General features: G+C 38.3%; 1 protein-coding gene across 7 annotated transcripts in view; it reads left to right on the top strand.

The window, feature by feature from the left end:
• Positions 1-23,130, top strand: part of dpp6a (dipeptidyl-peptidase 6a) — a 280,730-nt gene that overhangs the window by 219,451 nt on the left and 38,149 nt on the right. For all 7 annotated transcript variants that reach the window (XM_007555698.2, XM_007555699.2, XM_007555700.2 and 4 more), the window contains 3 exons: positions 2,399-2,497; positions 20,779-20,873; positions 21,273-21,347. In XM_007555698.2, coding sequence (XP_007555760.1) covers positions 2,399-2,497; positions 20,779-20,873; positions 21,273-21,347 — 269 coding nt within the window. The remainder of the gene's footprint in view (positions 1-2,398; positions 2,498-20,778; positions 20,874-21,272; positions 21,348-23,130) is intronic.

The following is a 23,130-nucleotide window of genomic DNA, read 5'->3' as shown; positions in this document are numbered from 1 at the left end:
GGGTCCGACGCTCCGGGTCCGACGCTCCGGGTCCGACGCTCCGGGTCCGACGCTCCGGGTCCGACGCTCCGGGTCCGACGCTCCGGGTCCGACGCGTGTGCACTTTGAAGTCAGACGCTTGACATTTTTTGCTCTCGACAGCGTTGAGAGGAAACTCCTTGGCATGCATGTCCTTCAAACTCTTCCACCGTCTCCTGCATATTTGTCTAAATAAATACATCATTTATTTAATGTGACTCAACGTTTTTGCTGGACGGATTCGGATAGCTCAAATGTGGGGAAATATTTTCAAACTTACCCAACATTCCAACTTCCTCGCGGATCCTCATCCATGTCAGGTCCTTTCTCTTCCTGTCATAACTTGATTGGTCGTAGATTAGAGGACGAGAGCAAACGGCGACATTCAGTTTATCCACCATAGATTTTTTTTCTGAGAAAATGCACCAGTAGGTGCTGGTTGATGCTCCGCGTTGAGCAGCGAAGGTTCAGATTTTTCAACTTCAGCGTCGGACGATGAAACGTGTCATCGACGCTCCTCCACACAGACTTTGAATGTAAACCTGACGCTCAAATTGCGTTTTGTGAATGCAACATTAGACCCGTCGTTTTTTGTGTAAGGAATTAAATGATGTTGCTTTTCCATCAAGCCCACATCTTCCAGTTGCTGAAATGTTACTTTTTAATCACCTTTCAGCAAACATGTATCGTATCTGGAGATTAGAGACAGCAACTATAAACTACTTACATTAACCGATTCAATAAATGCAAGAATATGAATGTTTTGTCGTTTAACAGTCAATTTATATCTGGGACATTTGCATGTAGAAACTATTTTCTTGTAGCAAACAAAGGAAGTTGAAATAATTGGTTCTTAACCAGATGAGCCCATAATAAAAGATTTTAATTTCCAACAAATTAGTCCTTGATTTACATGATATCATTGCAAGAAGCTTTGAATGGATGAGATTTTAATGAAAGCCAAAGACAGTTTGATGCCATTGAGAGGTGGATGTCAGAGAAAATAAGAAGATAAAAAAAATCTATAATTTTTGACTAAAAGTTGAAGTTTTTAATAAAATATTACAGGTTGAACTCGTTCTGAAAACTACAGCTTCTTTCTCTGCCTTCTCCCTTCGCTCTGAGTGATTTTATGGAGCCGAAGATGATATGATGAGCATTGATGGATGAAATTAAGCTGAAATAAATTGCAGGAGGCACTTTCGGTAAATATGTGCGTCTGTGCTGACAAATAGAACCCATCCCAGTTTTATCAAAAGCCTGAGGGAGTTATACGATGAAGCCTTTGTTATTATGCTCGTGTGTGGCTTCTTCTTCTTTTATTTCTCATATAAGGTATTCTTCTTTGAAAGGTGAACAGCCTGTGGGGAGAAAGTTGTTAAGATGCAGTTTAAGGTAAAAAATCTGACAAAAGGACGTTATAGATTCTCTGCTTTTTGTTGTTGAGAGTTAAAGAGAAATTTGTTTCCCATCTCTGTGGTCTTTTTCTGTTTCACCGCCTGCTTCAAAAAGCTTTTCAAACCACAAAACCAGCCCTTGAATTTAACTTAACGGTTTAATTATCAGAACAGCGACTTTATTTTGCCCTTTTTGTTGTATTTATGTGACAAATGGAAGATATTTAATTATATTGTAGCGCTAAAAGTGAAACAAGGACATTAAATTAGGTTTGGCTTTAAATTTGAATCATTAAAAGGTAAGAAAAAGTAGCTTTTAGTTATTTATATTCACTGCTCTCTGCACCCAATTTTATGATTCAATCTAAGATTCTAACTGAGCAAAAACACAGATTTATAATATTTATGAGTCTCATTTTCATGTACTAAAAGTATTTTTAAATTCTTAGGTGTGAAGCAATAAAATGTTGTTTTTGGGATCCATCTGTCTTTGTTCTTATTCTGTCAGTAATAAACTTTAAATCTGGAAGGCGTATCAAATAATTAAAGACGCAGGAACACAAATATTTGTTTTTTTTCTCAACATTTCTTTTGCCACCACAAATAAAAACATATCCATGTTTTTATTCAAGTCAGCTCCTCAAAATGTTTTTTACTGAAGATGTTTTATTGTTGCAAGTATTAAGATAAAAATACATTCACTTCAGAGTAAAAAGCAAGAGTGTCTTGCTTTTTACTCTGACCTGACATGGATTCACACGTGTGAATGTTTCATTTAAGAGTGCTTTAAACCTCTAAAGATGGATACAAAAGAATATTTTTATTTTAACCTGTAAGACATGCCTAATAGATTCTCTTGGTTACCAAAGAATCTGACTTTTTGTGGATAAAATCCGAGCTAATCAGAATTGTACCTCATCCCATCCTGCTACTTTTCTGCATGCTAACGCCTACCTGCACTAAAATAGTCATTTCCTTTGCAGGTGAAGACGACCGTCTGGCTCTGAAAGGCAAGGTTACGGTTGGAGACCTCTTTCGAAAAGAATTCAAGGTTCATGACCCAAACGCCAAATGGATCAGCAGTAAGTTGCTCTTATTAATCTTTATTAATAAGTGATAGGTTAGATAATCCTGTGGCTCCTTCAAAGCCAAAAATGAAACGCTTCTCATTAAGAATGAGAATAAAAAATGAGTTCTTCAGAAGATTTTCTGCAGGTTCTTATGGCTCAAAGCAGCTCTTTGACAGAGACAACCTTCACATTTAAAACTATTTAACACATAAAAGAAGGTCAACAGAAATAGTAAACGAGGTGGGAGGGGTTCTTCAGTTGAGCAGCCAAGAGTTGGGTTGTTTTAATGGCCTCATTAATTATGCAATGAGTTTTGTTTTATGTTTGGTAGTAAAGTGGCTGAGCCACCAGGAAATGTTGAAGGTGGATTGATTCAGTAAGTGATTTGTAGGCCACAGTTAAAATGTCCTCAGTGATATAAAAGCTTTGGAGTTTCCTCACCAAGTGGAGGCGCTATTGTGGGATGAATTGTGTAAAATTCACATTTTGCAGGTTTTTATTCTTCTACTTGGGTTTCTACTCCTTCTAAAAACAGCTCAAACACTTAAAAACAAAAAAACTTCCCAGTCATCTTTTTGGAAGTAAGTTCAGGTTTTTTGGTGTCTGGAAAATGAGGCATTTTGAAAACCTCTGGAATATAACACCACAAATCAGGAGGCACTCCCCGTTACCTAGCAACCTCAGCTGAGTTCCAGCATGTTTGTTCAGCTGGTTTTACCGCTGTACAGTGGCTGCTGGAAAAGACTTACCATTCAGAAACCACTTGCTGCATACTTACTGGTTGTGCAGGAGGCTCCACTTCTGCTTTTCAAAGATGTACGGTTGTATAATTGCGCATCTGTTTGCAGCCATTTTCATGTGTGAGTGTTAAACATTGAGTTAGAGGCGTGGCTAGCAGCGGCTTATTTGTATTTAAAGTGACAAGAGGCTCTGAAAGTTGGAAAATAAAAGATAGTATGCGTTAGGGCTGTGTAATAATATCGATTTTGCGATGTATATCGATATTTTCTTTCCTAGAAAAAAATCGATATTCATCCACAAGTATCGTAACATCCAACTGTCACCTTGCTCACTCACTGCTTGCTTTGCTGGGAGAGTGATTAGGTCATCAGGCTTAGAGTGATTCCTTCAGATGTTAAGTGTCAAGGTTAAAAAGGTATCAAACTATTCAGAGCAGGGTACTTGGTGGACTGTATTTACTTTACAAATGCATGTAAGCTACAGTTTGTACTGTTTCAATTAAAATAAATATGTTTTCTCACCACTTTTTTGATTCATTTTGTCCAGCTGTCGACTTTAAGTCTGTGTCCATGTCCAACCAGAGCCAGGTATTGTGTAGTTGTTACTTTTAATCAGTTTTCAGTTAAATTAATTCAATCCAACTCTATAACAGTCAAAAAATGTCACCAAAATCATTCTGTCCCTCTAAAATCTTTCAGAAAATCGCCAAAATTGTATTGTTTGCTGAATATCACAATATATATCGTATCGTGAGCAGAATATCGCGTATCGTATCGTGAGATTATTGTATCACTACAGCCCTATTTTGCGTCTGGATGTTTCTTTTGGTTCATATCACACATATTGATGAACGCATGGTGGACCGGTATCGACCCAAACTCTCGCCCATTGAGTGTTGCAGTTTTCTGCCAGTTTTAGATGTCTCTGGTCCTACAAAGCTCATCCAGCTGGTTCAACTACCTCCTCTGCATGTAATAAAGTTCTGCTAATGAGCCACTGCAAATAAAACTTACAGCATAGCATTTGACTTTCAGCACAGCTACTTTAAGGAAACAAGTGGGAGCAGACATTATGTGGATACAAGAAAAACGGCAAACAAAAAGTTTGATGCATCACCGGAAAAGTTTTAGCTCACCAGCTCCTTAAGTCTTGCAACACAGTAACACAATCGTAATACAACAATCAACAAATCTTCCATCTGCTTCTGTTTGTTTTTTGCGAATTGCCACTTCTCTGCCGCACCTCCAGCTGGTGTGCGTCCTCTAATCCGTCCCCTAAAAACAGAAATCATGGCACTCCGCATCCATAATGCTCACTGCACATTGTCTGAGTGAATGCAGCCCTGCTCTCGCCCCTCAACGTGGCATCTTGAGTCACAGCTGCATCCTCATTAGGAAACATCAAGGAAATAAACACAGGATGAGTCTGTTTACATCCATGCACGACTCAAACTCACTCACAGCACGACTGCCGTTTTACTTAGTTACAATCCAGAAGCGTTGGCTGCTAAATGTTTAATTGAACTTAACAAGAAGTTAGAAAAAGAGGAAAAATGTCAATCAACAATGTCAGTTTTAGAGTCAAAGTGGTATCAGCTGCAAAAACTACAATGTTATTTACAAGTTGTTGTTTTTTAAGTTGTGTTCAGGTTTGAAGTCAGGAGAAAGTTGATGAACTGTAAAAAAAAATTTTTAAAAAGTGACACTGAGCAAAAGATAGGTGAGAAAATTGCCAAAAGTTGCCAGACATTGAAGACAATACTTATATGCATAATGCAACTCTTAAACTGAAGAAGTGGAAATATCTTACAGCTGTAGCTTGGACACTTGGCAAACCGGCACCTTTACTACGGATTTAGAAGCGCTCTGTGGTTAGTCACTGCAGAAGTAAATATCTCAAAAACTAATTCAAAAAGCTAAAATTTGGTGCCGTTCAGATAAACGCTTTATCTGAATGCATTTATTGTTACTGTGTGGTACATTTCTAACAACTGTGTTGTTAGTAGCTTTATCACAATACAATATTAAATTGATGGATTTTCATGCCAATATAATGTTTCTTGACATCACAAAGTCTCTTATGATCAATTTTGATTCAATTCACATCTGCGATCAGGATGATGCAATGTCATACGTCCAGAATCATTTTCATTCAGCTCTGGGAAAGTGATCAGGTTTTCTAATTTTACTCTTTATAGTTTTGAGTATAATGGATATTATAATTTTATTCTATGAGCTACTGACAACATGTTTGAAATTCCAAGCAAAAATTTAGTATTTATTTGCACAAAATGAGAAATGGTCAAAATAACAAAAAGGATTCTGAGCTTTCTTACCTCAAATAATGCAAAACCCCGCCCCCAAAAAGCTATAAGTTCATGTTCATTTAGAAACAACAATACTAATGATTTAACTCAGGAAGAGTTCAGGAATCAATGTTTGGTGGAATAACTATCAGGTTTTCAATGGGGTTCAGTGCAGAGGGCTCTTCATTTTTTCTAGAGCTGTATATCAATTTACTATGAGAAACTTTATGCTCACAAACAACACCTACAGCCTACAGTCTGGCTGTTGACTCCCTGTTCAAACTGTCTGCCTCATAATTTCTTTCCAGTAGAGAAACTGCTGAGGGGGAAGGAAGAGATTACGTTTATACTTTCATAAAGTGATTTCTGCATAGTTGATCTTTATGAATCTTTTCATTTACTTTCTCTTTTTCACCACACATCCATCTGACTTGTTAGAAAACTGACTTTAGACTTGAAACAATCTGCTTTCTATTCATAGCAATTAGCAGCAGCGCTCTCCTGTTGCATGCGCTACACCATTAAGATGTTTTTTTCTTTGTTTCACACCCTTAAAACATCTGAATCATGGTTAAATTTACCATGTCATTCACTGTTCAGCGTCTGATTTCTCTCTGTTATTCTGAACCACATTTCCCCCACATGCTTCAGTAGCTGCTTCATAACCTGGAACTACAACACTAATTTTTCTTAACTTCCTAATGTCGACGCTGTTCCGATCCATCGAACGCTTTGTCTTTTATTAATGCTGAGACAGTAAGAGAAACACACCTCCTCTCTGTGTCGCAGCATCTCAGCTGCTGCAGTTTGACCTTAAAGAAAGTGATCAAACGTTTCCCCTTCCAGCTCATGTGAGTTGGCAGGAGCAGAGCATGTTAGCATGTAGTCATAAAGCTGAAACTTTGCGTTAATTATATTAGTGACAGTAAAACAACACCATTCGAGGTAAATGTGTTTTTATCTGCAGACCCCCATATGTGCTGGGTGAAGAGATTCCCCTCATGCAGCTGATTTGTCGTTGTTGCAGGCTGTGACCCAAAGGGTGTAAACAAATCGATCATGCCTGGATGAGCACAGGAAGCTGCTGTGCTACTGTACACATCTGGAAGACAACATCTGTTCCTCAGAATTACCAGTTAAACCAATGGAAAGAAAAAATTATTTTTAATATTAGCAAAATTTCGGTACGGGACAAAAAAAAATACATTTGTTAAATAGAAATGAACTCGAACATTAAAAATAAATAACTTTTTGCATAATTATGGCTGCATTTCCAACAATTCCCAACGTATAAATGTTGTGAAAACATTTCTGTAACTGCTATTTACTTTAAGTTGATCACAGTGTGTGAAATAATTTGTTCTTGTGTTTTACTTAAGATTTTTTATAATGTTTTAGTCGTCTGCAATTTTTAATTACTACACACCTTTTGACAAGGTCTCTGAAAAAGTTTCCTGTGAAGTCATGGTTAAATAAAAATAAAAAAGCACATTCTCTGACTTCTCTCTGTTACCAGACATGCTAATATTTGTGTATATAAGTTTTTATACACCAAATATTAAGACCGATGAACCATTTTTCTTACTTTCTGAAGTCAAATCAAGTTTCTCTTGTTTTAGGTCAAATAGAATAAGCTAAATTATTTCTATTTGTTAAAATCCACAATAATGACAGAATATATCAGATTCATAATAATCATCCTATGTAAACTTCTGATTTTAAATACATTGATAAATAAATCACTCATTATTACTGTGGCATTTAGCAAATAGAAATAATTTTGATCATTAAATCAAGAGAAGTTAAACATCACAGTGAGTAAAAAATATGAATGTGTCTTTATTTGACGTATGTAAACTTCTGGTTTCAACTGTGAGAAAAACTGGAGTTATGTAAGATCATTATTAGTGAGAATAAATTCTGCTTTGCACTTAAAATTTTCTCTTGAACCAAAAATTGACCTGAGCTGATAAAAGACATGGTGACTGAAGGGGGTTTTACAGCCGTCCTCACACAGGAGCAATCTCTGAAAAACACTAGACCTCCCTGTTGAAAGCTCTTCAGCGCTTCGTCTTTTCTCTTCCTCCATGATATCAGTGTTTTTCTGCTGAATGATTAAGTGTGGCTCACAAAAAGGAGAGAAATGGGAGAGGGAGCTTTAGAGAGAGCCGTAAGCTGATTAGTTTGTCTCCGTTAGCTTTGCTTTTCTTTTTTTTTTCCCAGAGATAAACCAACATCTGTGCTTTCAGGGCTGCGTCTTGGTTTAGCTACGAAGGCTCTTCTGGTTGGAGGTTGAAATTGAATTTTTTTTTTAAACCTTGTTTTGTTCGTTTTATGATTTCTTCTGAGACTCTCTCCATTTGTCAGTCAGTTCCCCAGAGACAGACTGAATATAACCTGGAGAGGCCATAATCACCGCTTATTGGGCCATTTTTCTGCACAGCCGCTTCATCAAGCCTTTTTCTATCCAAACAGACGCAAAACGTCGGTTATTTAATTGGTTTTTGTCATTAGTATGAAGTTGGTTGCTACTGAATCCATCCTCCTGTTTTAAAATGAAACTTTATGAATTTGCAGACTTGTGAAACCTTTTCATTCTACAAAGCTGCGTAATACTCCTATCGCTTAAACAGTTTGCTTGATATTTTTTGACTTTTTCCTTTTTTTAGTTGCAGAAAAAATAAACTGCTTTTATTTTTAATTTAACTTACTGGAACACAAAGACAACTCTGAGCATAACTCACACCAAGGATGTTCATTCTTTCTCTTTGAGAGGATTATTCATTGATATCCAAAGAAAAGAAAACAGCTTTTTTATTTATTTCTTTTGCCTGTTGTACTGACTCATACCAAACCATGTACAATGTGCTGTTACACTCCTATTGCATGGACCCCGTATAACCTGTTGCAACAAGATGTTGAAGCTTTAAATGTTGTATCAAAGTTATTGAATCAGACCTGAACAGCATCAATTATTTACTTCTGAGGTACAGTTCTCTTAAAAGTACTGATTTCTTTGGTTTTTGCTTCATTGTCAAACCTAAATGCTTCAGATCAGAACAAATTGCAAACAAAATAACGGTGGTGACTCAAGTCGATGCAAACTGCAGTTTTCAAATGAGAGAGTCACTTATTAAAAGAGATAAGCTACCAAAACCAAGCTGGTTTTATGTCTGGCTGTCTAAATTGTCCTGTTTGTGTGTTTGCACTGTCAAACTAATCACTTTAAAATATCTGTTCCCCTCCTCGCCTGTGGGGGCGCTGCACGAAGAACCACTGAAGGAAACGACATCTGAAGAAGACTGAGCGCACCTTCCTTCTTCACAAAATAAAAGCATGTCATATTTTTGAGTTTGTAGGATTTCTCTTTAGTCTTTGATAAAAGGCCATGAACCATTTCTCCCACTAGCAGATTGTTTTGGTTGTATTTACCCAGAATGCCCTGCGCTATAGTTCGCTTCTGCTTTTGGAGCAGTCTCCGGTCCGATTGGCATTCATATATGCATTCGAACTGCTCCAGAGTTCACTGAGGTTTTTATGCGGACCAGAGTTCACTTGTTTATCGCATTCATACCCAAAAGAACCAAACTTTATTGGCAAACAAACAGGCTGGTGTGAATGCTGCTTTAGTTTTGCTTTCTGAGTTTCTACTCATGTGATTTCTTCACTTTTTTTTTTTTTAATCAAGCCTGCATGATGGTTTTTCACAGAGATCCTGGGTCACTTAGACAGATTTCTGGCCTTAATTGATTATTTTCAAAACATTTTCAGTGTTTAAATGTGGTTTGTAATCTGAAACATAAAAAAAGTAAATCTTCAAGACAGCAAATACTTTTTCAAAGAACAGTCTATTGCATCGATATTCTAATCACGTTTGGAAACCTTCACCAAGTCTGCCTGCCTTGGTTTGGTAATTGCACATTTAGCAGACACACTGATATCGCCCAGATGCCTGTTTTTGTAGCGCTCCATCTGAATCCGACACAGCGTCCCCATCCTTTTCATCCCACCAAGGTGAAAGCTGTCCTCAGGGATGTGATGCCAGCTCCGCAGGCAGCTGTTTGCCATTTTAATGGCCATGCTCCTCTTGTTTGCCACTGCAGGAGTCCCTTTTTTCCCTCCTTAATGTTTGTTAAATATGATAAAGGGGGGAACCTTTTGAGAAGAAATGGACCGGTTGGGACAATGAAAAGGGCCGTTATTATGACTTCAGGCAGGAATTATGGCTGTGATTAAGGGCGAAGCGTGTTTGTTTTGTCGTTATGTATAATAGATTTACAGCCGACACAGAGCCTCTTGTTTCGGTTTATTAAAATGGATTCAGTTTGGAGGCAGTTGGCAAGTTGTAGGGCTGGACAATATGGCTGAAAAACTTGTCACGACATAAGCGTTTTATACCAGTGTCAATAATTATTGATTGGCTTTTTTGTTGTTTGGTTTTATCCACCGTTTTCAGTCCACACCATTTTTTGTTTTTATTTTTAAGCAGTTTTGAGGCACAGAGATGGAACATGAAACTGCTGCTGCGGCAGTTACTCAACTCGTTGTTGCTAGGTAACCAAAGAGTTATGGGGCATTCACACCAAACTTGATTTGAGTGCCAGTCACATCTGGTTTCCATTTCAAATCTACATGGAAACATGTCGCCACACGTTTTACGCACCAGGCGCTGCGCAATCGAAGCGTCTTTGAGCGTCCGACGCTGGAGTTGAAAAAAATGTAACTATCGCTGCTGAATCCGGAGCATCAACCAATAAGAGAAACTCCGCTGTGTGATGCAGTGGCCTGTCGTTGGTGTCCTGCCAGGAGATGGAGGCACCGATTAGCAGCAGGTCGGCAAACTGGATTTCCATTTTAAATGCGTATACGATCTACAATGATTATTAGAAGTACAATGATTAGTATGAACACAAACAGTTTGATAGTTTTAATAATTGCCGCAAAATGTAATAATGTTACCACTTATTTGGCAGAAAGTATTGCCAGGATTTTATTACCGTTTGTGTCAATTATTACATAAAACGGTTTTAATGTTTTATTACATTTAAAGCTCAGTTATATTACATTATTACGTAATGCAGCTTCTCTATTAATTATTTAGTGAGTGTCACAGGGTGAGAAATACTAAAGTTTATTTTTATGACACCTCAATCTAAAATGACTTTTTGGCACAAAGGGAAATTTATTTCGTCTTTCAAGGAAGCGAGGAAGTCTTCTGACAGCTGTGAAGTTCCTTGTTGTTCAGTCATAAGAACCCGGAGAGGAGGAAGACAAATCTGATCTCAGGAGTTGTGTGTCTGTGTGTATCTCATGGTAAATTTATCAGCTTCTTTGCTCTAAAGCTGCGAACGTCAAGACACAACATCTGAAGAGTTGGGTGTTACCTTTGATCCAAGTTTGAGCTGCAAAGACGTTGCTAAAAATAGTCAACGTTCTCCTGCTGACACAGATTTTATACAAAGGTTTTTATGAATATTGTACAGGCTGGATGGATGTGTTGGACTTCGTTTTTCAGCAAGTAATGGTCCGTCTTTTGAGTCTTTGCACGACAAAAGAGATGTTCCGCCCTCACCGGAGAACCGGGGCAGAATCTAAGGATGCAGAACCTCTGGGCCGGACAGGAACCTTTAGCTCCGTGTTTCTTACCAGCGTTTTGTTTCAGAGGCTTCCTGGGAACCTCTGGATTCATGTTCGTCTTTCTTCCCTCCCTTCTACGCTTCACTGTGTTCCTCCTTTATTTTTTCACTGTGTCCCTTCATTCTTTCTTTCTTATATTTTATTTATTCCATTTGTTTCCTGCTGTTATTTTGTCCTTTGTCTTCTGTCCTTTTTCATCCTTTCTTTCATTCTTTGTTTTAACCTTTCATCCTTCCTTTCATCCTATATTTAATCCATTTCATCCTGTTCCTTTTTTCTTTCTTTTGTTCTTTTATCCTGTCTTTTATCCTGTCTTTTATCATTCCTTTTATCATTTCTTTTGTTGTTTGAACCTTCCTTTCATCCTTTTGTTCTTTGTCATTCATTTCATCTTATCTTTTATCCTTCATTTTTTTGTTCTTTCAACCATCCTTTCATCTGTTCATCCTTTCTTTCATCCTTTCTGTCATCCATTCATCCTATTCCTTTTTTCTTTCTTGTGTTCTTTTATCCTGTCTTTCATCCTGTCTTTTGCTGTTCCTTTTATCCTTTCTTTTGTTGTTTAAACCTTCCTTTCATCCTTTCTGTCATCCATTTCATACTGTCTTTTGTTCTTTCATCACTTACTGTTTCTTTCAACCTTCCTTTTGTCCTGTCATCCTTTATTTTACCATTTCTCTGTTATTTTCTCTCCTTCATTCCTTCTTCCTTCCTCTTTCCTTCAATACTTTTGTTAATTTCTTTCACTTTAAATTACAACAGAAGTTACTTTTAAGTATTAACTCATGGCAGCTGAGTACAAATGACTGCCACACCTTTCAGATTTTTTTGGAAACACTTTTTAAAACTCCATTAACTTCACAGTCATATTCCACTTTGTGCTGCTTTGTCACTTAAACATCCAGCTACAATCCCAAGGCGTTCATACATAAATGCGTTTGCTCCATGCAGGATAACTGATCGATCTTCACCCGACTGTACGGCTGTAAACCTATAGCTCTGAAATTAGACGATCAATTCAGCAATTAACTTTGCTCTTGTCGAGCTGTTATTGGAAAAAAAAATCTGTTATTATTCTGCTCACACTCTGCTTATGTTTTCATTTTAGCCGTACAGTATTGTTTTAAATTTACTCTTTCAATGAGCTTTCAGCTGCAGAACAGAACCAGCACTCTGTTTGTTGCACATTTTATTTAGCAAAATGCAGTTATGCATTTACAGATTTAAATTTATAATCCAATTTAATTTCTTCACATCCCTGTAAGGTACTTTCAGTTGAAGTGTTTTTATAAACTCATCTTTCTTTCATCAATATTGAGATAAAATATGTTTATGTGCTAGAAAACTTTAAATTATTTGAAGTATTTTTCTGAGAAAAACAAACTAAATAACCAAAACTGAGGAACCTCCTTCTGTTTCCAACTCCTCAGCAAGGAAAGCAGCTATTGGCTGACTTAAGGCTCCCACATACTCGGGCGTACTTCAGTCCGCCGGACATTTCCGCGCACACATACATTTTTATGACCTTGTACTCTAACATCAGGTACTGATTTAACATCAGTACCTTCCGAACAACGGCAGGAACTGATGATCTGGTATATGTTCATTTTGGATGGCTACACAAATTGTTACGTCGAGCACAGTTGTGCTTCTGGAACAAAGTAAACTAAGCTTATTATGAACCGATCGTTTGATTACAGTTAATTCAACGGCGCTGCGATGCCCTGCTGACTCAGCAGCGGCTCTCTGACTTTGCAGGATTAGCCGACATGTGAAAGCCGTTCTCTGACCCGCACTGACAGACGGAGAAGAAACGGGGCTAGACGCCTCCAGCGTACTGATTACCTAAAGTTCCTTTATTTACCACAATCCTAATGGATATTAACTGGCTGGATGAGTAAACATGCTGATTATTTGACTTGTATCCAGACATTTTTCCCATAAATTAATTTATCTGCCAATAGAACCAGCGCTTTTTCATAAATATTAAGAAATTATTTCCTTACGACAAGCCTTTATATCTTGCTGAAAAGTTACTTTTCAGTTAGTTTTTGCCATTTACAAAGATATTTGCACTAGAAACTAGGCCAAACATACTTGGTGAGATTTTGTGTTTTTGCACAAGAGAGCAGGGCAAAGTGTCCGCAGCAACTCTTTAAGTGGGGATATTTCTGTAAATTAATATTTTGCAAAGTCTCTGCAAACACATTCAAGTCTGAATTTTAGATCTCATGCATCAGTTTGATGTTTTATTCCACTTACCAAACGACTTAAATGACCAACTATAATTTCTTCTCATGATTTGAAACAATGAGATCTTGTACAGGATTTGATGGAGAAGCCCACGCTCGCATTGTGGTTTATATTGTCATTATTGCAGCTATAATTGTTATTTTACACGCAGCAGCCCCGCTAATGATCTCCATTAGGCACACATGCATGTTTTCTCCGAGTGCATTGATTAGTTTCAAAGCAGAGTTGTGGCGCACAAACTCAGAGAGATTAAAACGAGCGACCGTAGGAGCGTAAACAGCTGACATGAAGGTCACCTCACTGGTTGTGAGGTAAATCAATTATGCTGCGTTTAAGGACTAATAGCAAGTAGAGGCTGTGAACGCATGAAATCCATTTTATGGTTTGTTTGAATGTTGTGGCTGGCAGGTTTTGCCTAAATGTTTGCTCTCATGCTGTGCTATAAATGTTGCATTTTCCAGTACGGTTAAAGGAGGTTGGAACCTGAGAAGGCATTAATCACTGAGATTTTAGCTGTCTGCATAAGTGATGAATGATGTGCAGTGATGCTTTAAAGTGCTTTCGCAGTGTGTGGTGACTTTTACAACAATAACTTTAGCTAAATGATTAAAGCAACTGTTCAGTACATGAGGTTGGAGAAGGTTTAGCCTGTTCCTCTGCAGTCTGTGTTTTCACCCCTAATAGAGACGTTTTAATTACAGTTTTAACTCAAAGACAATGATGCCAACTCTAAATGGCTTCTGCCTGTCTAAAAGTCATTAAATGACATCATTAGCTAATTTCCATAATGGGCTATTTGCAGCATTTTTGGTGCAGATGGATGGTTTTTCCCAAACGATTTTCACTGACAAATTACAATCTAATCAAGAAGAAAATGTTAGAAACAACACAAAGTATGTCTTTTTTATTTTATCTTATTTTTTTCAATTTTATAGAAAATAGGATCTTCATTGATTTTTAATCAAAACCAGATTTGGGCACTTATTTGTCAAAGTTAGCTAATTACAGCAAGAGTTGGGGAGGAAGAAAACTCCACTTCCTTTTTGATGAGGATAGCCAAGAAATAAAAAATTCATACCCAGATAATGCAAGAGAAAAAAAAATCAAGAAATTGTATGTCTGTCAGACCAAAATACGAAACCCAGTTTTTATGTTTCAGTCTTATAATTAATATTAAAATAAAGAAATACTTAGTTCTATAAATTATATCAACCTTTTAAAAATAAATGACACCTGAATTCTCCTCTGCTTGCTGATTTCACTCTTATTAAGGAAGTAAAATGTTGGGATATTGCAGTGAATCATGAAGCAGCGTTTAGCCTTCAGCTGCTGTGTTGAAAATGAATATTTTCTTTTTAAATATTGTCAGGTTGAATTTTTAGCATGACGACAGCGATATTAGGAGATTATTATCCTGCTGGTGGACCGTTATGTCGTCATGTTTTGACCACTCAGCTGTAAATGTGAAGTCTGGATTCAGAGATTTTCTCAATAAGCCATTCAGCCTTCGTCCTTTCACACTTTGAGTCGTTACCCACGACTTGGCAAAGTTGTGACACATTTGAATATGTAGTAATTAAACTGACAACCACACCAAGTCAATCTAAAGAAGATCTCTGCTGAGTCATTTGGCTTCAAAACCCAATCATAAATTAAAAACCTCTCAAGTTGTTTGCTGTGTAATCATTGCGTGAAAATGAACGTCTCAGACAGAAACCTCTGAAATTAAATATTTTTCTTCACCTCTTCATTATTAAGTTAGAAGTTTTTAAGGTTTTACTGTTGGAATTTGTTAAAAAGATGTTTTATCGTATATAACCGTAATGCTGGATCATTCTGAGCAGTGCAGAAACTGTGAAGCCCCCGCTGTAGATGAAAGCGGTGTTTCTGTTTCAAGCTGCTTATTTGCGGGACCCCGACGCAGAAAGTCTGAAGAGAAGAGGCTCATCTTTGATCACTCTGCTGATCTCACCGAGGTGCCTCAATACGTTACTATTTTATTCCACAAACTCACTTTAAACCATGCATACCTCTAAGAAAGCGGCGCAGTGGGGTTGGAGGGAACCTGCAACTTTTTTAAGGTACAGAAGATGCAAGTGAATTAACTAATGACAGGAAAATCATTTGGATTTTGCGCTGAAAATAAAACAACTCGGCTCAGAGAGAGACTAATGAAGGAAAAAGTCTGCAGTGATTGACATTTCAGATCAAAACAAATGCCTTCCTGTGTGAAAACCGGCCAGCTGCAGCTCGGTTTCGCTGTGGGTGGTTTTGTTTTGTCAGCAAGTTCAGATTCAAGTTTTTTTTTTTTTTTCTGCTCATTTGTTTGGCCCATCATTCACTTGTTATTCTGCTCATTTGTCAGGTCTGTTGAAGACGAAATCCAGGCTCCAACGATGCAGCATGTAGCGCTTTGCAACTGGGAAATGTGCAAAGGAAATTTCCTTTTACGAGGAAGAAAATGACTATTAATACGAGAGGTGGATTGTTAATTAAAATGCAGTTTAAATTTTTATGAACCAATATTTCACAGCCCATATAAGCCGGCGGCTGCAACGTTCCCGCACTGTGGGACTGAAACTATTCGTCTTCGGCAACAACTTGTGCCACTTCCATCAAACCGGCCATCATCCGCAGCTGTGGGCAGGGACAAATGACCCGGAACTGACAAGAAAAATCTCATTTCATCCAGAACTTAACACCCTGGCCCGGCTCACCTCTCAGCTAACGGCACAGCTTACAGAAACTGGCTATTTCAATCAGAGTACTGTGTAATCACATGATGGTGGTTTATGTGGATGGTATGCTTTGGGATTAGGGACCCTAAAGTAGTAATTCACCAACAGCCTGTTTCTTTGTTGTAGATTTCTGTCATTTCCATTGGTGGGGGATGTTTCTGACCGGTCTGTTTCCACAGTCCAGTTTATTATTCCAAGTCGGACATTTAAAATTTTAGCTTCAGGTGACACTTACTTGGAGCTTTGAGAAAGTCTTTCTCCCTTCCAGGTGTCTGCCGCTTTGACATTTTGGTTCCATTAAATGTTCCAGACGTTCAAATGACTTTTAACCTCAGACAGCAATAACCCAAATACATGCAACTCCACACCAATTTGGTCCTATGAGAAAACATCATTGTCCACTGGTTAAATAATGAGTCAATTGTGAATTTCACTCCCTTTACCTGACTTTTGTCCGACTTGTTGGGTCAAACACTTACAAAACTGAAATCTGTCTGGCAACATGGAGTAGACAGAAGAACCCAGATCTAATTAAAAACATAAATGTGAAAGAAAGTCTGTATAGAAATGATTGCGGGTTCATTGTTTGTACTTTCTGACTGCAGTGAAACATACAGAGAATTGCTCTTCAGAAATGACTTCTTCCCAGGAGTAGTTGAGCTATTATTCCCAAAAACACAATAACACCTCCAGGAAGTCCCAAAATTACTCAGACTGTCATCTAAAGCACTGCAGGCCTCGCTTGCATTAATTAATTCAACTAAAGGAAAGAGACGCTGCCAAAATGGCCTCTATGGTAGAGATCTAAGGTCAAAATGACTGCTTACCTAACAAAACAGAGAACAGTTTCACTTTTAGAGTGTAGTCAATAGCAGTAGTCAATAGAACAATCAATTCTGCTCTAGCAGAAAATCCTGAAGGAGAAAGTCTGGCCAAGAACATTCAAGTCATTCAGGACAAAGAGTCAAAGCACAGCAGGACGTCGACCTACAATCAAAACCAATATAAATTAAAGGTTCTGGTCTGGGCTAATCTGACCAGAACCTTTAACTGACCATTCTTGCTGGAAAACTCAACTGTGACTGAAGAGAAATGTAAGAGACGAACTTCCTGTTGACACAAACACTTGATGGTAGTTGTTGCTAATGGTGGCACATCCAGGTATAATTTTAGGAGCCAATTTCTTTTTTGACATAGAGCCAGGTTAGTTTTAAGAACTTTCTTGTTTCCGGAATTTGAAAACTGTTTTAATTTTACTCGCATCATATCTGTTTGATCGTCTTAAACCAAAGATGGCAACTTGAGTTTGAGACTCTGATTCAATGAATGTATGAATGAATGACTTCAGATTGGACTTGGATAGATTAGAGTTTTTTCACACTTGATAGTCGGGTAAACTCTGTTTGATTGGGGACCAAAATTGCAACTTTTGTTACATTTTCAACTGGCGTGGTTTGCTTTCACGTTGCACTGTGTCAAACACTCCAAACTCTTTACGCAACCTGCTGAGTGGTTGTTTTTACCCAGAATGCCCTGTGTTATAGTCTGCTACCTGCTTTTGGAGCGGTCTCCGGTCCGCTTGACATTCACATATGCATTTTGAACCCTTGTACCGCAGCGGAGTTCACTTCAAGCAACCCAAGACCTCAGTTTGTAGGCCAGAGTTTGCTTTTTTGGTCTGCATCAGAGTTGAGCCGGACTTTCTGGGCCAACAGACCAAAGCAGACTAAAGACTCAAGATGTGACTTGGGCTCATAAATGACAAAAAGTGCAGGTTTAACTTCCTAATCTTCAGCAGTATAGAGTTAGAGAGGCAGTAGATGTCATAGATTTGAAGAAATGAAGCTTATTTCATTGGTCAGACACAATGACCAATGACCATTTTATTGGAAATGGTCATTTTCCAGTGCATTTTGAATGCATTTGGTCATTGGTCATTGGTCAATGACCAAATAACTGGTCACTGTCATTTCACTGGTGATTGTGTCTGATGACCAATGACCATAAGACACAGTGAAGTTTTCCAACTCCATGACTTCATATGGAGTTGGAAAACTGATATGAACGTTTCCCTCTGAAGGAAAACCGTTCCGTTTTATCGCCCACTGTTTGGTGAATCAAGCTTCTAATGAGTAAAAGTTATGATTTCTAAATTTCTGACTTACCAGTCACCAGTCTGAGTTGGTGAAGTTAAGAATCGGCAGGTCACAACGATGCCCCAGTTAACCTTTGAGCGTTTTAGGACGGCAGGATCATCATTTTTGAACTGTGCCTTTACAGAGCTACATCACTACAACCAGTCTTAACAAATTCCAGCTTTCCTGTTTTATCCACCCTATCTTTGTGAGTCTCTGTGTGCCTCCTTTTCTCCACCCCCCTGCCTGGATCTTCCCCCTGCCTCCCCGCCGTGAGGGTGGGTAAGGGCTGCGCCCAGGGCAGGATGCTGAATTAATAAGACATACTGCTATGAAAGGTATAGATCAGAGTGGAAAACAGCGCCCTGGGCTGATGCACAGCGACTGAAGGTGGAAGAGAAGGGAACAAAGACGAAGAGAGAGGGCGAAGGGAAGATGCAATGCCTCAAACTGCATGGGAATCTGAAAAGGGAGAAAACAAAGAGTTGAAAAGGTGAAGGAGGGACGACGAGGTCAAAAATGATCAGCTCAGTGGGAGAGCTTATCTTTAGAGAATGATGGTGGGAATTTGAGATATTTTCTCCAAATTTCTTTGTTTTAAGTTGTGTGAGCACAGAAAAAGGCTAGAAGTTTGGATTTTAATTCACAACTCAACTCCGTAAATCAAATCGATTCTTCTGTGAGCGTATCGTTTTAGGTTTCATTAATCCTAGCCCCAAGGTTCTGGCAGTAGAGCTAAATCATTAAAGTACAACTAATTTCTTTTTAGTCTGAAGACGAGAGCTGCTTGGTTCTTGATATAATCTAATATTCTACATTTCTTACACTAAAGTATTCAGATATTTCCTATTATTCTGATATTTAGTAAAAAAACTCAGCACATGCCAATAAAATGACAAAAAATGACATTTTCCACAAATGTTTGTTGTTTTTTGTTAAAATGAAGAGACGTATGTTTCATCATTAGGTCTACGATATAATGATGTTGTCAGATAAAAGACCTCATATATTATGTTTTCAATATTTTAGAGCTTTAAATCAATAGTTCCCAAGCATTTTCATTTTCCCCCCATTTTTATTTTCTTTTATTGATTTTGCCGCTTTTTCACCCAATTTCAGTACATTAACTGACCATTTGCAGGTATACGTGGAAGCGGATAGTGTTGCACAGTAGAGAGAACATAAATGAGTCCATTTTCCATCCTTGTTTAGTTTGCCAGGTGTTTTTAACAAGGGGACAAAAGCTGTTGAGAGGACGTTTGGTTGTGCGGATCTAAAACTGTCTAAAAGTGCTATCGCCAGCACGTTCTGCATTAAAGCCATTGTGATGGTAATTCTGTCACCCCTAATGGACAATTAGATATGCTAGCAGATAGAAAGCACTCCGCATAACAATCTCTGGGTTCTAATTACCTCACCAAATGGCGTGGTTGTTCATGTTTCTGTGGATCACAAGAGCAATAAGACACGGGAGCAGGGGTAGATTGAAGGTTAAAGGGGGCAGTTGCCATATTAAACGTGTCCTTCGCTGATAAAGGCCTGATGGATGAAGAGCTGCACCAATGTTCATACAACTGTCAAATAATGGCTCCTCTCAAGGATTTCTTTTAGTGGCTTGAAATTGGCGCTTTGCCTTTCTGTCACAAGAGAAAACTGAATCTGCAAAAAACACACAAAATCTTAGTAACTTTGGTCTTTTTCTAGAATAAGACAAAACTAGTTTACAAGTAACTTTTCAACATACAGTATGAGCTTGATTTTAGTCAGTAATTTCTTAATATGGAATAAAAATACTTATTTATTTTACTAAGTACAAGACATTTTGTTAAGGAAGGTTGGTGGCATTTTTTTGGCCCTAGTGGCCTTTATTTGATAGTTAATTGACAGGAAAGTGGGCAATGAGAGAGGGGAAGACACGCAGTAAAGGTCGCCAAGGCCGGGAATCGAACCTGCGACAGCCACGTCTAGGACTGAGGCCTCCATATGTGGGCTGTGCTCAACCCCTGCACCACCACTGCACATTGGTGGCATTAGCCAACTGTCACTCTTTGGTTACCTAGCAACTCACTCATTCTGTGGTTACCTAGCAACAACATGTTGAGTAACTAGTGCAGCAGCAGTTTAAAGTTCTGCCACTCTGCCTCATAACTGCTTAAAAACAATTTAAAAAAAACTCTGGAGTGAAAGCTGAAACCAGCTTGGCAGTATTTCAAATATTTAAATCAAAAACTGATTAATAATTAACAATATTGACTGATGTGACACCATTATATTGTGATGCATTTTTCAGACATATCGTCCAGCCATAATGTATAATAAATCTAAAGTCTGACTTTTGTGTCTATATCTTTGTGAAGGGAGAAAAATTGTTTGCTGTTTAATAAAAGATGGTTTACTGAGCTTTTCCTCCACTATCTCGTTTGATTAAATGTTTTTAATAACTTTACCCTCATTCCTCATCGCCCTGTCTCCTCTTCTTCACAGGTAATGAGTTGCTGTACCGCAACCGAGACGGCGACGTCGTCAAGTACAACGTCGACACCGACGAGCAAACTGTCTTGGTCCAAAACAAGAAATTTGTAAGTCACCGCTTTTCTGCTTTTTTCCAGTATTATCATAATAATGACAAGACAGTTCTGCTGACGGTGGAAGGCCTTAAATTAAATCCTAGCTCTTCTTCTTTGGGTCAGCAGATCCAACCTCCTGCAGCTCCTTCTATTGGAAAATTTAATCAAACCATGCATCATGTTTTAGTGAAATGTGATTCGAATATGTGGGCAGACGTCAAGATAGAGATGCAATAACATTATATCAGCAATCATACTGGCGAAGCACAAGTGCAAAGATTAATGCAACCCCCATTTACGTCTGAAGCAAGACAATCTGTCAGAGACAGCTTTTAAGGACTGGTTTAATAAAAACAGCATGCATGGTTAGCGATGTGTGTTTCTGTTCTGAAATCTACGTCTGATTCACAGGAAATGTACAAAGCCAGCAGGTATGAGGTGTCCCCGGACTTGAAGCATGTGCTGCTGGCCTACAACGTCGCGCCGGTGAGCTTCTCATTTGTTTGCTTGTTTTTTGAATTGGCAAACTGACAGCCAAATATGTCAGGAGAGAGCGGAGAGAAGGTGGTGGGGGGAAGTAATCATGGCGAGGTGTGAAGGCTTGGCGCACACAGGCGAAGTGGGGGGTGGGGGGTGCCAGGTTTGGAGGGGCGAGCACAGCTGAGCGGAACTGCGGCGAGGGAGGCAGAAACACAAACAACCCCCTCGACGCCTCGCAGGGCTCGCAGAGCTGCAGATGAGATCGACGGGCGAGAGCAGGAAGTATTGGCTGGGAATATATCATTTCTGTGAGGTTCTTGAATAAAGTGCCCCGCAACTGCACTGGATGATATGGATCAAAGCGCTTTCGCCTCCTAATATAGCTGCATCAGATATATTGAATCATTCACCTGCTTACCTGGTGTTCGCCTTCGTTTTGGCTTTATTCTGCTGCAGCCAGAGTGTTTGTTCCTGTTAGGCTCTGAAAGATGCCTGCAGATATATAATCTGCTGTTATTGCCTGAGATGAATAGAGAATATTATGACAAACTGGATGGTGTTGTGGTGTTTGTATTTGCATTTATTATCCAACTGAACTCCCCATCACTTTGATAGATGACAGTCATTCCTCCTGTATGCTCATTGAAGCGGCGCACAGTCACATATCCGTGCTTTATTTCTCTGTAACGTGCAGAATGGATGTAATGCGCACCAAATAACGTGAGAGAATAGCAAGACGTGCGTAACTCTTCCAAATTACAATGTTAATGTTTTTATTACGGAAAGTGAACTCAGATTAGTAGATAATTAATGAATATATCCAAAACTACAAGAACAGTATCTGCATAATATCCTTATTAGAACTAATTCAATGCAACCCTCATTAAAATCAGTTCAATTGATAGTTTACCTGTATAGTTATGCAACATTTTATCAATGCTGGTGTGGAAATTATTTAGGAACTACAGTAAATTCACAGTTCAATGTAAGCAGATTTTTCTTTGGAACGTCACTCCAAATTATTTACATGAAATTTGCCTGTTTGGAGCTTTTTCTCCTAAAATAATTATAAGAAAACCAAAATCAATAGTGACAGTGCTATTTGACGTACTATTAGCTAATCCTGAGTTAGCATGTAATTCAGGACTTTTTTAGGCTGTAGATAAGAACTGCTGACTCAGACTATGGATACACAGTTTCCACTTTGTGTAGTTATGATTAATACGGTTTATTTGGTATGTGAGCTGTTAAAATGGTCAGCTCTAAAGTTTTTAGATGAGATCTGTGGATTTTAGCTATTTGACTTTGGTTGCTAACGTTTGCAGGTACTTACAATGGCTTTCAACCCTTAAAAATGTAATTTTGTTATATTTAAACCACAAGCTTTAGTCTATTTTATTGGGATGTTATGTGATAGAAGGTAAATGGACATTGCTTTGTGTGCACAGTCATACTGAATCAGGAAGAGTTGGAAATAGTCTGTCATGATGTGTTGTGGTAAAATCTGTGGTGGGTTTTTGTGCATTTAAAGTTAAATGTGCAGTAAAGGCCAAAGTTATTCATACCCCATTTAGGTTTAAATTCAACTTCATTCATTTAAGATGTCTCTTTCTAATTGGAAATTAGGCTGGGATTTTCTCAAAAAGTAATTAAACTGTGAAGTTTAAAATAATTTGTAAGGTGATATTTTGAAAATGTATCTTTTCTATATGAGCTGCAGATATTTTAGGTTCCATTAACTTTACTTCCAGTTATAAGAAACTATGTGAACTTGGTTATTTTAAACCTA

The sequence above is a fragment of the Poecilia formosa genome, unplaced genomic scaffold (assembly GCF_000485575.1).
Source record: "Poecilia formosa unplaced genomic scaffold, Poecilia_formosa-5.1.2 Scaffold72, whole genome shotgun sequence".
Lineage (NCBI taxonomy): Eukaryota > Metazoa > Chordata > Actinopteri > Cyprinodontiformes > Poeciliidae > Poecilia > Poecilia formosa.
Note: the sequence above shows the minus strand (reverse complement) of the source record. Positions and strands in the feature narration are given on the sequence as shown.